The sequence below is a fragment of the Conger conger genome, chromosome 11 (genome assembly GCF_963514075.1).
Source record: "Conger conger chromosome 11, fConCon1.1, whole genome shotgun sequence".
Classification (NCBI taxonomy): Eukaryota; Metazoa; Chordata; class Actinopteri; order Anguilliformes; family Congridae; genus Conger; species Conger conger.
In genome coordinates, this window is record NC_083770.1 from 47,095,680 (window position 1) to 47,110,679 (window position 15,000).

The following is a 15,000-nucleotide window of genomic DNA, read 5'->3' on the forward strand; positions in this document are numbered from 1 at the left end:
GATTCATACCCAAGAAACCAGGTGAGGCGAGTTAACTGTGTAATCCACTGCTTTAATCGATCAATTAAGTGCTGAGTAACGACAAAAGCCAGCTCTCCAGGACCAGGGTTGCCGACCCCTGCTCTAGGGAGACAAGCAAAATTATATATATTTTTTCTCAGAGTGTACTGTATTGAACGACAGCCTATCCAAACGCTTCCAGTGTGGCTAACTTAAAAAAACACACACACATTCCTTCACTCTCAATTTTAGTGTCAGGCAACTAAAAATACTGTGGATTGAATTCTACCTCTGGATAACTTGCAAGACTTGCAATGATTTAATATTCAGAGAGCGGATACTGAAGTCGCGGATACTGAAATCAACAGTGGCGAAGCATGAGGATTAGTTGGGAGCACACAGAGAACAGAGTGTAGCATTTCGCGGAATTTGCTGGGCACCGGAGTGTGGATTTTAATTAGCGATCATCTGCCGAATGGAAATTCGGCACCTCCGTGTGTCCCTGCCGATCTCCCCCTTCCCAAAAGCACAGGAGCTCGGCACACTGGGCTGCAACAATCATCATCCGTCTCACCTTTACGATATTCAGAGCGCATATAAGCTACACCTAATTAAAGCTTTGGATTCAATACAGGTTCTCTGCAATGAGTAATTAAGTATTTTTAATTGAGAAGTTCAGCCTATAAAATCGCAAGTGTTAGCTTTTAAAGCACATAGCCGACAGCCCTCAAAGGCAGACACATTTCTACTGTGCCGATTGGACACCTGAGACACACGCTAGTTATCATATAAACAGACGTTATCTCATATAAGTTAGACTTGCCCAGTCAGTCGTGTGTGACAGTGACCCTGTACACATCCAGACAGTCTTAAGAGATCGCGTTTTGTCTAACGTTACAACCGTTACGTTTGAAAAACAAGATAGCTTCGCCGCTCGCGGTCTGTAAGCAGGACGGCATGTTTTACCATGGCGACGCGTGGGTGGAAGAAACGAGGGTGTCCGTCTGGGGCGGCCCCGCCGTCAGCGTTTCGCGGAGCGGCAGAGCACACGGGGAGACTGTCGGGAGATTTAATGGCCTCTTCGCCGGCGGAAACGGGCGAGGCGTGGGCGGGGATGGGGGACCCATCACGGAGCCTGTCACCGTGACATTTCGCGAGTGAGAGAGAGGGAGCCCGAGTAATTTGGCGCAACAGGTCCCCGTCGATAAAACAGCAGAGATAGGAGGGGAGGGGGGGATGGAATCGATCTCAGTAAACTCTGAAATGAAATGAAACGACGAGGCCAGGGATCCCCTAAGCTCCGGGAAAGAAAACTGTTTTTGCTCAGACACGGACAGCCTATAAACCCCGAGGAGAGGACCAGAGCAGTAATAAATAGCAGACCATAATTATATTTACTGCTGCTGCGATGGACTGGCTCTCATTCACTCACTGAAAGAAGCTCTTTGTGCCTACAACAGACCTGTTCATCTCCCAGATTTCTATTACTACAGCAACAAGCTGAAAGTTATATTAAAGAAGAGTCAACTCTGCTTCGTGAAGTAACAGAGAAGGTGGAGGCTGAACTCAAACAAAACTTAACTCAGCAACGTGTGAGTGAAAATGCTGTCTGTCTGCTGGTCATTATGAGTGACACTCCCATTTTGTTTCAGCGCACCTTCAGACGAACGGACCGAGCTTGAGGAGAAGCGGTCTACATCCGTGCAGACTTTACACAAGTTAACAAGCTTGTCAATCCACTCCAGGGCGATTTGGACTTGACTGACGGTTTAAATTATTCACAATCTGCGTCTATTTCAGCGAAGTCCCATGACCCTCCTTTCCAATTCAGACTGAACCGTCACTGAGCTTCAAATGCGTTTTTTTATGCTGAAGGAGAACCTTAGTTCCAGCAGCCTACGGCTAACAGTGCTGCAGCCGGCGAGTTTTTTTCCGACAGCCTGTTTTGGCGCAAGCACTTTCAAAACACGGATAAAAGAACAGCTCCGCGGTAATTACCACGTGCGCCGCAAGCTCGTCAGAGACACTTGAGCGCCCGCGAGCTTCCGCGTGTTTTCCGGCTGCTCTCCGATGCCGGAGCCCTATCTTCACGGAGTGAGTGACGGCGCGTATGAAGGAGAAGAGAGATTAAAGCCAGGAGAAGAAGTTGTGTATTCTCTCGGCGCTGCAGAAGCCCCGCTCCACAGTCTGGTAACTGCACAGTATTAATTCGGAGGAGTTTCAGAGGCACAGCAAGGGCACGGGCAACAGAAATTTCAGCAAGGAGGCAAAGCTGAAATATTCCACAATAACCGTGGTGCTGTTTGCTGTAGAAATCTGCAGTTGTCATGTCATAATGAGTAATGAAGGCCAACCCAAAAGTTCAGTCATCAAAACGACTACATTTGCTGTTCTCCGTGACCGCTACAACTGCAACAGGCAGAGTCTGGAGTTGATTTCACACTAATTTTCTGGCTCAGGCCAAGCCACAGCTGCGGACCCAGCCCATTGCTGCAATGTGCCCCGGTGATATGGGAGGGGGGGAGGACTCCGGGGAACGTCCCCCCAGTTTGTTGTGACTGGTCCAGCCAAGGCTCAGGACTGGAGCACGGTCGGCCGCAGGGGGTTTGTGGTCACAGACGAGCCCTGGGGAGCGCTGCTGACCCAGGGGGGCCTCCGGGGGGGGGGCACATGGCACTGGGACCCACGGGGCAGTGCCCTGCAGTTGCCCTGGATAAGGGTCCAGGGGGACGGGGAAGTGGGCATCAGAGAGGGATTCTGCCTCCAGACCAAAGGTGGGGCGTTTAAGGGTCAGTCTGCCGCTGTAGTGAGGGTCCAAGTACGAGGCCACAGATTAGTGCCCCTGAATTACAGCCCTAAATTATACACCCCCGATTTGAGACCCCAGATTCAAGACCCTAGATTTGAGACCCCAGATTTAAGAGCCTAGATTTGAGACACCAGATTTAATTCCCCATATTTAAGACCACAGATTCAAGACCCTAGATTTGAGACCCCAAATTTAAGAGCCTAGATTTGAGGCCCCAGATTTAATTCCCCATATTTAAGACCCCAGATTTAAGACTCCAGATTTGAGACCCCAGATGTAAGACCCTAGATTTGAGACCCCAGATGTAAGACCCTAGATTTGAGACCCCAGATGTAAGACCCGAGATTTGAGACCCCAGATTTAATTCCCCAGATTTGAGACCCCAAGTCAGAGTCACATCCGCTGCCCAGAGCCTTCACAACCCCTGTCTGAGGGTAGAGATGGAGAGAAGAGATTCAGGGAGAAAGAAAGAGGAGGAGAGGACGAGGAACAGAAAGATTAAAAGAGAATGAGAGAGAGGGAGAGAAAAGAGGTGATGATGACAGGTGAGAGAGGCAGAGAGAGAGAGGATGAGAGGATGAGGTAAAGACACAGGAGGCAGGAGAGATGGAGAAGGGGAGGTCTCTGCTGCCATGGCTGGCGGGGGTGGTGGGATCATGAGCTCACACGGAGCGTCAGGCTGTCCCCGCCGAAACGGAGCCGCTCTCCCGCGTGGGTCAGCTTACGGGGGCCCGCGGGGGTCCTCCTCACCCAGCGCCACGTCAGAGAGGGAGGAGAGAAACCCGCGTGCCGTTCACCGGGCGCTGGATTACAGCACCGTCAGGAGGAGAGCGGAAATAAAGCCAAAGACGCGGGGTTCACCGTGGGAACCCTCAAAACCAGCGCCAGCAGACTGCTGACCCACATTTCTGCACCGAATCAGGCCACCCTGCAGCTGCTCCACCAAGGGCACGCACGCTCCACAAACAACCGGCCCACAATGCACCTGCACGGCCTCTGTCACAAACATTTCAGCACACACACGCGCTACAAACAACCGGCCCACAATGCACCTGCACTGCCTCTGTCACAAACATTTCAGCACACACACGCGTTACAAACAACTGGCCCACAATGCACCTGCACTGCCTCTATGTCACAAGTATGTCACATTATCAAGACACACACACATACACACACACAAACACACACACACACACACAGTACAAGTAAAGAATGCATGCTGTCATGTGAGGACAAGGACAGTGGACAGTCAGATCTTTAAAAAGACACACACACACACACACACACACACACACACACACACACACACACATACAGGAGTGTGCATACACAAACATACACACATGTATACACGCACACACACACACACACACAAACACAGAGGTCATGACACATCATCCTCCATTTGCATTCAGACCCACAGAAGAATCTCTCGGGACTTTCTAACGATTTACAAATCAAAACCAATCAAGTCTCCCTCATCATCGTAAAATGAACAATACACACTACATCAGTGCGCCCATGTCAATTTCACAGACAGCCTATACCCCCTTAAAACACAAATACACATATTTACCATATGTACGAGTGCTGTATGTCACATGTAAATGAGCCTTCAGGTGTGTATAACAAATATTTCACAGTTTATAGAGACTTAAAATATTATTTATTTTACTTTTTTGCTAAATATGACAAAAATATTGCCAATGACAGAAGACAGTTTAGCTCAGTTCAGGATTTGCCAGTGGAATAAGAAAATTACACTTGTCAAGCAAACAGTAACTTAAAACAAGCTCATATTTTCTCCAAAAAAAAAAAGATCTTAAGATCTTAGTACAAGACTGAAATTCTTGTTCTTTCAGCTGAACAGTGCCCCTGTGTCCTCTACAGCTCTCTCTCTCTCCCGCTGTAGCGGACATGCGCACACAGCGTACTGTACAAACCCCTCACCCCCCTCTTCCCCCTCTCTCGCACACGTGCATGCACACCCAGCCGCGCTCCACACATCGACATGGCAACGAGAGGCTCACGCTAACGCTAGCATCACACAGCTGTACCCCGGACACATGCAGCACATCAGAGAGAGGGAGAGGGAGAGGGAGAGGGAGGGGAGTGAGCGAGCGAGCGAGCGAGGATGCCAGAGAGAGTCGCTTGTCAGCGTCCCGCGTTTCAAACCCCGGCATGAGGACAAGGAGGAGGAGGAAGATGAGGAAGATGGGGTTGGTCGGCAGACTGCGGCAGCGTCCGCGGAAACGCGACGGAAGCAAGGGAACGAGGAGGAGAGAGAGAGAGGGAGAGAGAGAGGGAGAGGGAGAGACGGACTGCATTTTCCTGCATTTCCCCTCCACACACACGAAAACAAAGGGAGAAAAGGCAAGGTTAAAGAGAGAGATGGAGGGAGACGGAGAGGCCCGTCCGACCTGGCGGAGGGATGGAGATGAGGGGGGAGGGGAGGGGAGGGGAGGGGTCGGGGGTACTGACCCCGGGTGAGTTTACTCAGGCAGGAGGAGGCGCAGAAGGAGCGCATGGCCGCCGGCTCCCAGCATCCCCGGCCCTTCATCGCTCTGCAGGCCGGAGCAGGAGGAGGAGGAGGAGGAGGAGGAGGAGAGAGCGGTGTGGCTCTACACCGTCCTGCTGACGGGGGGGAGGGGAGGGGGGGGGGGGGTTCTCCTTATTCAGCACCCGCCACACACACACACACACACGCGCACGCCCGTACGTACGTACGTATACACACACACACACACACACACACACACACACACACACACACACAAACACACTCACTCACGCTGGCAGAGAGAGATGCAGGCTACCCCACTGTGCTAGCATTCTGTAGCTTAGCATTGCTAGCAAATCTTGCTTTCAGTCTTTGCCTCACACACACAGACATACACATACACGCTCGCACGCCTGTACACACACACACACACTCTCTCACACACACACATACACACGCACACACACACACACTTACGCTGGCTATGCCTTGGTGCTAGCATTGTGTAGCTTAGCATTGATAGCAAGTGCTAGCATATCTCACTCTCAGTGCTTCACACACACACTCAAACACATGTGCACACACACACACACGCCCTTGCTCACACGTGCATGTTCTCACTCACTCAAAGACATATACCCTCTGACACACACACACACACACACGCACATTCTCTCTGACACACACACACACACACTCACATTCTCACACACACACACACACACACACACACACACACACACACACACACACACACTCACATTCTCTCACACACACACACACACACACACACACACACAGCACATTAGCCATTCCCCTCCACGTGCTCCTCTGCATCTCTCAATGCAGTGCAGAGAGCAAAAGAGAAAGAAAGGGAGAGGGAGGGAGGGAGGGAGAGAGAGAGAGAGAGAGGGAGGGAGGGAGGGAGGGAGAGAGACGGGGCAGTCGCCAGTCATCCATAGGACCCGGACCACAATGCACTGCTTCCTGCTCATTCCTCCTGCCCCCCTCCTTCCTGTTTGACGGCGCGAGCCAACACTTAACGGCTTCAGGAGGGCACTGCTGGAGGACTGTGAGAGAGAGGACACAGCCTGCCAGGGCAACGCAGTGCACGTGTGCGAGAGCGTGCACGTGCGCGAGAGTGTGCACGTGTGCGAGAGCGTGCACGTGCGCGAGAGCGTGCACGTGCGGTACAGTATCTGTCTCGGGGGGGGAGAGAGTTTTCCAGATGGAATTGCATCACCACTCGCTTCAGGTACAGCAGAGGTCAAGGAGCCCTTATTTGTTTTTTCTTTTCTTAATCTAATCTTTTCTGGACCCTCAGCCAGCTCTCAACTACGACAGAACTCCAGACACTGTTTAACAGGCGCAGATATGGCGGAAAGGTGATCAAACGGCTCTCAATAGAGCACAGAACAGGACGGGGAGCGCTTCAGTACAGCGGAGGGTTACTGTGCTGCATCCAGCTCAATGAGTTCTCACAACACAGGCAGGCTGTGTGTATCTGCCCCTATGTCTCTCTGTATCACACACGCACACATATGCACACACACACGCACACATATGCACACACACACACACACACGCACACACACAAACACACAAACACACACACACACACACACACGCACACATATGCACACACACACGCACACATATGCACACACACATACACACACACATATGCACACACACACACAAACACACACACACATATGCACACACAAATACACACAAACACAAACACACACAAACACACACACACGCACACGCACGCACACAAACACACAAACACACACACACACACGCACACAAACACACACACACAAACATATGCACACACACATACACACACACACACGCACACAAACACACGCACACAAATGCACACACAAACACACACACACACACACACACACACATATATGCACACACACGCACACATATGCACACACAAATACACACAAACACACACACACACACGCACACAAACACACACACACGCACACAAACACACACACACAAACATATGCACACACACATACACACACACACACGCACACAAACACACGCACACAAATGCACACACAAACACACACAAACACACACACACACACACACACACATATGCACACACATGCACACACAAATACACACAAACACACACACACACGCACACAAACACACACACACAAACATATGCACACACACATACACACACACACGCACACAAACACACGCACACAAACACATATGCACACACAAACACACACACACACGCACATATGCAGATATGCGCACACACACACACACACATATGCACACATATGCACACACAAACACACACACGCACACATGCAGATATGCGCGCACACACACACACACACACACACACACACACACATATGCACACACAAACACACACACATATGCACATATGCAGATATGCGCACACACACACACACATATGCACATGCAGATATGCGCACACACACACACACACACACACACACAGGTCCAGGAGCTTCTCAACCACAAGAGTTCGAGGTCAGGCTCGACGGCAGCACGTACCGACGCACAGCAGAGCACCCGGGTGATAAATGACACCGACGCTGCATCATGCAGACAGTGGTTGACCTCCAGGGCAGACGTGGGCTCCACTGATCCCTCCCAGAAGCCCCTGTTTACAGAGAGCCCGGGCTAATTAGAGAGCCTCGTTAAAAAAAACCCAGGACTTCGCCCGACGCCGCCGACACTGTGTGTCAGCGAGGAAACTTCCAGAGGGCTGTTAAAAGAGTAGGCTCACAGACAAGAACAGGTAAGGTTTGGCATACACAGGCACTTTGGGTTGCGTGTCCCAGGTAGTATTCCCACTGGGAGAAAGAGTGGGCTCAGATTAGAGCAGGTAAGTCTCTGCACACACACACACACGTTGGGTCCCAGGTAGCATCCCGCTGGGAGAACCTTCCGGAATAATTGTGGGTGTCGCGGCTGTTTCTCCTTGCCTCCGACGCTGTTGCTGCAACATCTGCTCCGATGGCTAATTTACCTAATGCTACGCTGCAATGTAAATTACAGAGCGCAGAGCGACAGAGACAATTTATTATAACGGTACAATTATCTGCACTAACGCAGCGACTTGGTGCCACGGCTGCCACTAGCGGGAGCAACCCCGTCGCTGAGGGGCTACAGGGGCCGTTGTAGAGGGGGAGAGGGGGCGCGGAGAGGAGGAGGACTGGAGGAGGGGAGGGGGGGGAGGGAGGGAGAGCAGATTAAAGGAAAGATGGCTCAGAGAAGGAGTCAGGATGAAAGGAGGTGTTCTGTAGAGGGCACGTGAAGGAGGAAGAGACTGGGGGGAGGAGAGGGAGGGGGACCGCCCTCCGGAGTCATGTGACCACAGAGTGAGGGCCGGGGACAAGCTCCGCCTCCCAGGCCGGCGTCCTTCCCCATGTAAACCACACGGAAACCACACGGAAACCACACGAAACCACATGGAAACCACACGGAAACCGCATAAAAAATCCCTGCCTCTCCATTCACAGACACAGCTCAATCTCGGGGCTTTTCTGACGTCGTGCCAGTGTTAGGGTGTTTTTCATTGGTCCTGACTGCTCTTGTGTACAATTAATGCCTTACAGAAGTGCACAATGTCCTGCCAGCTCTACAGTGACTCTGGGGTCTGTGGTCTAGACCTGCAGAGTCTAAAATTGGAGGTCTAAAACTCCAATTAGCTCTCAAGGTAGCTTGTTCAGCGATGTTATGTTTCCAGAGGCTGCACACATTAACAAATTATATCATTCAAATTGTAATGCCTAATGTATTCACAATTATTGCTCCAGGGGGGGAGCAATAATTGCAATAATATAACTACAATAATATACAAAAAAGCACAGAGAGCAAACTATCCTTTTAAGTAAAGGAAGCACTTTACAGATAGGGCACACACACGCACGCACACACGCGCGCGCAGACACACGCACACACACACACACACAGACACACACACACGCAGACACACACACGCAGACACACACACACACACACACACACACGCGCGCGCAGACACACACACACACACACACACACACAGCACAAGTTCATTCAGGATATCTGAGCGCTCGAGGTTGTTTTATTTATGTAACGTATCTCTGTACCCAAGGACACTTAAGCAGCAGCAGCAGGCCCCCCGGGAGAGGGGCCAGCACGGAGCTCCGGGTCACTCAGGATCAGGGGCCCGTTCCACTGGCTCGGGCCCGAGGCGAACGCGGCAGCTATTCTACTCCGCAGTGCCGGCCCTCAGCAACACTGAGCAACACTGAGCAACACTGAGCAACACTGAGCAACACTGAGCAACACTCCAGCGTGATTCAAACGCATTTCAGTAGAGGCAAGCTGAAGCTATGTGACCAAACAGTCCAGCTTTCCCCTGCTTGGGAAACCAAAATGTCCGCCAAACTGCAAGTTTGTTCAGGATACATACACATATCCACCATGGGGGATGATACACGTGACCTTCCCCTCAAGCTAGGTTTTGAAACAGCTGGTAGCTGTTTGATCAGTTCAGACCAGCTCCATACTCAACATGGTTTGACCAGCTCAAGCTATGTTTTGAAACAGCTGGTAGCTGGTATTTCACACTGGTCACAGCAGGATTTTACGCCAGGGAGGACAGCTAAGAGGCAAAGGCAGTTCTGAGACCACTGGGGCACAGCTCTATGAAAGGTCAATGAACCTTTGCCGTTTAAAGGAAAAACAAAGAATAAAGGAAGGAGGAAGTGAAAGGAGACTCAGTGCTTTATAATGATGTCACTGCTCACTGCCGATGACATCATCACCCCTCGCCAGCCCCATGAGGCTCTCACACATCAACAGTTAATCGTTAACAAGGATGATTAATTTTATTGATTCAATTTCAATAGACCATTTCAATGTTCAATGTCATCTAGTTGGGTGATCAGATTTTAGATTAGAGAGATGTTTCTCTATCCTTAGACACAAATCCCCTCAACCAAAGGAAAGTTAATTTTCATAGGCCTATAAATGAGATTTTAAGGTGATTGTTATTAATGGATTCATGGGTGCCGACAATCAATTAAAAGAGTCCCCAGCGGTGGTTCCCTCCACCAATCAGCACGCAAGCCTCCCTCCACTAATCAGCACGCAAGCCGGCAGGCCTAGCACTGGAGCTCACGCAAGGAAGCGGTCTGTGGAGTCAGGCCGTAATGGAGGCGGGAGTCAGGCCAGCCGCTAAGCACAGGCGGAGGTGTAAAGTCCTGCGCTCGGACAGTAAAAGTCCTGCCGTGTCTCTCCGTCACCCGTGAACTCAGCCAGCCGAGACCCCTCATTAGCACTGCCTCTTGGCTGAAGAACTGAGACAATTAGCCAGTCCACGTGACCGGAATAAAATACCGGGCTAGACTTTTACTTTCTGAACCTGGGGTGGTGGCAGTGTTTCTCTATAGGGCAGGAATAATACCCAGTCAAAGTGCCAATGGCAGCTCACTCCCCCCCCCCCCACTAATCTCATTTTCTGAACATCACGGATTCATTTTTCGGAAATAAAAAGTATCCGTATGCATTGTCTTGGCATTACTGAATGGGGTTTATATAGAAAGCTAATTCAGTTCCCCAGAAATCATGCTCTGTTGAGACTCAGTGCTTGAGACGTTCTGTAGTAAATCACTAGTTATTTGGGAAGAAACTTCGCTCTCCCACGTGTTCACTCGAGGGACGAAAACCAATCAAAATGCCAGACACTTTCTTATCAGAGAGAAATCACAACGTCCTTCGGGATGAGATCCACTATTCCTCCAAACAGGAGTAATATATCTGGAATAAGGAGGCGTTTCACAATCTGTGATTCTCTGGGGTGGGTGAGGAATCAAAAACCCACGTGAATCTGCACCTCTTCTGGGGGAACGAAATCAAATCTCACCCGCTAACCAGTTAAAGCGTGAGGTCGCAAACACGGGATCAGAACGTTCTCAACGGAACGTTCTAATGCTGATGTCACAATCACGGCCGGCAAACTGAAAGCGAAGACGTTCCAGAACACTGACAACATTCCAAAACATCTTCTCTTTAAAAGGTTAGGGCCTCGACAGGGACACAAGATTAGGTTAGAAGCGATTACAGCTGCCAGTCAGCGCGGAAAAGGTCTATCCGTCATCTGCCTTTTCCCCCGCGCACAGACACACAGACACAGGCCGCCTGGCAGCTCTCTCCATCTCTCAGGGGGGCTTTCCAGTACCCACCGCACACTCTGCACCTGAATCTGGGCCACAATCCCACATCTCCGCCCCTGGCAACTTGTGCCACAAATCCATCATAATCCGTCACCGTGGAAATGGCATCTGTGTGGAGTGGAGGCCAGTCCAGGGCCCTGCGGGCAGCACAGAGCTGTTCCACGGAGCCGTTTAACGGCAGCACACACACACTGTCACACGCACTGGAACGATACATGAGAAATGAAGCCAAACTGCATCTGAGGCTAATGTAATTGGAAATGGCCCATGTTTGATACAGGCCAAAACACAGAGCGCTGATATCTTCACTGAATATGGTGACGCTATTTTTAATGCATGCGAAAACAGCAGAAAATACATACGCTGTATATTAGCTGTGACGCCCACAATGTAAAAGCTAGGGCAAGAAAACGCACCGCGTATATTTCCTCTGCAAAGACAGAGCCCTGTCTCGACGAGTAAGCAATGCATCAGGATTCCCACAGTGCACCAGGAGAGCAGAACGGTGATTTGCACATGGACCTCAGTCGTGAAGCGTGACCCATTCCTCCTCCCCGGAGCTGGGACCGACACACACGCCTCTGTAATTGGCTTAATCCAGTCTTATAAATGGCTGCTTTTCGCTCTCGGATCGGGGCGGTTTGCTCGGCGACCAGCTCAGCTCACAGCACTGCCGGCCTGTGAGGACACCGGTGAGGAAGACGACGGAGCAGAATAAGAGCATTACTCACGGAGGCCCTGCAGTGTGCCCTCCCAGAGGCTCCTCTCAAACGCATGTCATAATATTTATACCACAGCCCGTTAGGCCCCCAGTGCTGCTGAGACACTGGGCCTGTCGCTCAGCGGAGCTCCAGGCAGCGCTGAGACTCAGTGTGTGTGGAGCTCCAGACAGCGCTGAGACTCAGTGTGAGGAGCTCCAGACAGTGCTGAGACTCAGTGTCTGTGGAGCTCCAGACAGTGCTGAGACTCGGTGTGTGGAGCTCCAGCATATCACTTCATCAATTTAAAACCGTTTTCGAAAGGAAAACATTCACCATACAGCATATTACATGAGAACATCACTTTATCTGATGAAATGTCCTGGGATCTGAACATAGGGCACATAGGGTAACCATTGCACATGTAGCTATTCTTAAAAGAGTCACCTCACCAATCATCACAAGAGAGACACCAAGGGCCTGATCTACTCAGACCTTTAGCAGGTGTAAACCAATATCATGATCAACAATTGGTCCTGGACTCCTGGTAGCCTTTGCACCAATCATTGGTTGTGTTATTAGCTTTGCGTGAGCGAAAAGGTTTTGCGTCTGCTAAATCAGGTGCCACCCAACGAAGAGTGATTAACAGCTTGATTAAAAAAAAACTGAGGTGCGCTTGTGTGCGCGTGTGTTTGTTTGTGTGTGTGTGTGCTTGTGTGTGTGTGTGTGTGTGTGTGCGCATGTGTGGGGCGGGGGGTTTCAGAACCCCTGCTTCAGACATCTTTACGTTTCCGCTTCTGAAATTGGCGAAATAGCATCGGGAAAACGTCTGTTTTCTGCAGGAAGAGGTGAAGCAGCACAGTCCACCATTTTAAAAAGAAGAGCTGGGCTTCCACTCTCATTATGCCAGCTTGAAAAAGCACTCCCTGTTCTCGTCATTATTCCCTTTCAACGTTCGGTACAGCGCCCCTCCTCTTCAGCCAGACTTGCCAGCTTCGGCCAGAGGCTTCAGCTACATCAGAAACTGTCCCGTTGATTGACACTGATGGAACTTTCGGTATCCGAGCAACACGCAGCTGATGTCACAATAGGCTGCTGTCACAAGCCAATGAAACGTCCGTCTTGCGAAACTTTGAAAGGACAAAATCACTGGCAAGGTGAGTAACACCAAAGCAAGTTCAAGTCAAACTAATATTAGTTTTCTGTTCGCTATAATTCTTGCGAGCTGACGTGCATCTCAATATTGGCTTTTGAAAGCCAGCTTAAACATTGTTCTCAAAGTTCCTTTTCTAGTTATCCCTGATATATCATCTCATTATCAAACATTATGAAAAGCGTGAACACAAAATAATGTTTTGTGCAGTTATCTGTATTCTTGGCTTGTTGCTGTGTTTGTAAATCATTTGTATAATTGAATTATGCGTTGGAGGAGTTAAGGCAAAGTTATGACTATTCGAAATACTACTATTGCTGTTAAACTATTATTGCATTATTGTTATACTACACATTGTTATATTTCCATATTTCTTCCGTGTCTATAAATCCGCGAATTAAATCTCATTGTGCCTCCTCCGGTTGGCAAACTAGGTTGGCGCTTGGAGCTTTTTTATTATTAAAAGTGTGCGATCGTAACCTGAATTCAAGTTTCACACTGTGACATTATTTAGCCAAATAATGGGCCCAGATCTGGAACGAGAGCAACCGTCCCACCGATGAAAGCGCCCGGGGTTTTCCCCTGACACCTCGCAGTGATCCCAATTAACGTGCCCTCTGTCTATTTTTAACCGGTCTTTATCGCTAATGCGAAGCGTTTCTCCGGCACGTTCCATCACTGTAATGTGCTCCGCGCCTCCCCGGGCACAGAGGGGGATGTGGAAGGAGTCAGAGATTTGCTTTGCTTTGCTTCGGAGGTGGGATTTGAACCCGCAGCCCTCTCACTCGCCCCCAAAAAGATTCACCGCGCCTTTACAAGCGAACGAGCCGAACTAATCCCGCTGGAGACAGTACGCAGCAGAGCTGCTCACACCACACCACACCACGGCACGAAACACTCCCCTTTCTGACAAAAAACCCGACACCGAGCCAATCGGATAGAGGCGCCCCGCGCCCTTCCTCTTCAGCCGACCAGAAGACCTCGCCCTCTCTCTCCCGATTCCTCCCACACACGTTCCCAAGCGTTCCCAAGCCCCGCGCAGAGCCGTGAGGCCCCCGTGCAGGCCAGAGGGGGGGGGGGGGGGGGGCAGCGGGCCGTAGCGGGTTTAGCGGCCGTGTTCTGGAGAGGGCGGGGTCAGACACCCCCACTCACTCCCCCACTGTCAGATCTCACACCACCTCACGGTGAAGAATTAGCCCCCAGATTCCCACGGGGGAGGGGGGGGGGGGGCGTCCTCAGGGGCTGCTTTGCATTCCTGCCTGCCCCTTGTTACCCCCGGCCAAGTGCTTTACCCCTCCCCAAACCTGGCCCGGGCCCAGCTGGAACCCGCCCCAGAGGCGGAACAGTAAACCTTCTGAGGAAGAATCTGTGACTTGCAGGTACTTATCGCCCTGCGCTAATGACACGCTGCCGGCTGCTCCTCAGACAGGCCAAACATGGCGGATCTCTTGTGCTGCTCTACATAATAAATGACTTGTGAATGAAGGCCACCGTCTTGTGACTTGTGGCTTGTGAATGAAAGCCACCATCTTGTGACTTGTGGCTTGTGAATGAAAGCCACCATCTTGTGACTTGTGGCTTGTGAATGAAAG

General features: G+C 50.7%; 1 protein-coding gene across 5 annotated transcripts in view; it reads right to left on the reverse strand.

The window, feature by feature from the left end:
- The window catches only part of osbp2b (oxysterol binding protein 2b), an 89,771-nt gene that overhangs the window by 44,512 nt on the left and 30,259 nt on the right, over nucleotides 1–15,000 (reverse strand). The window contains exon 1 of one of the 5 annotated variants that reach the window (XM_061260008.1): nucleotides 5,294–5,383. The exons of the other annotated variants lie outside the window; for them this stretch is intronic. Within the exon in view, the coding sequence (XP_061115992.1) occupies nucleotides 5,294–5,372 (79 nt within the window). The 5' untranslated portion in view covers nucleotides 5,373–5,383. Of the gene's footprint in view, nucleotides 1–5,293; nucleotides 5,384–15,000 lie in introns of those variants that run through there. 5 annotated transcript variants of the gene reach the window in all.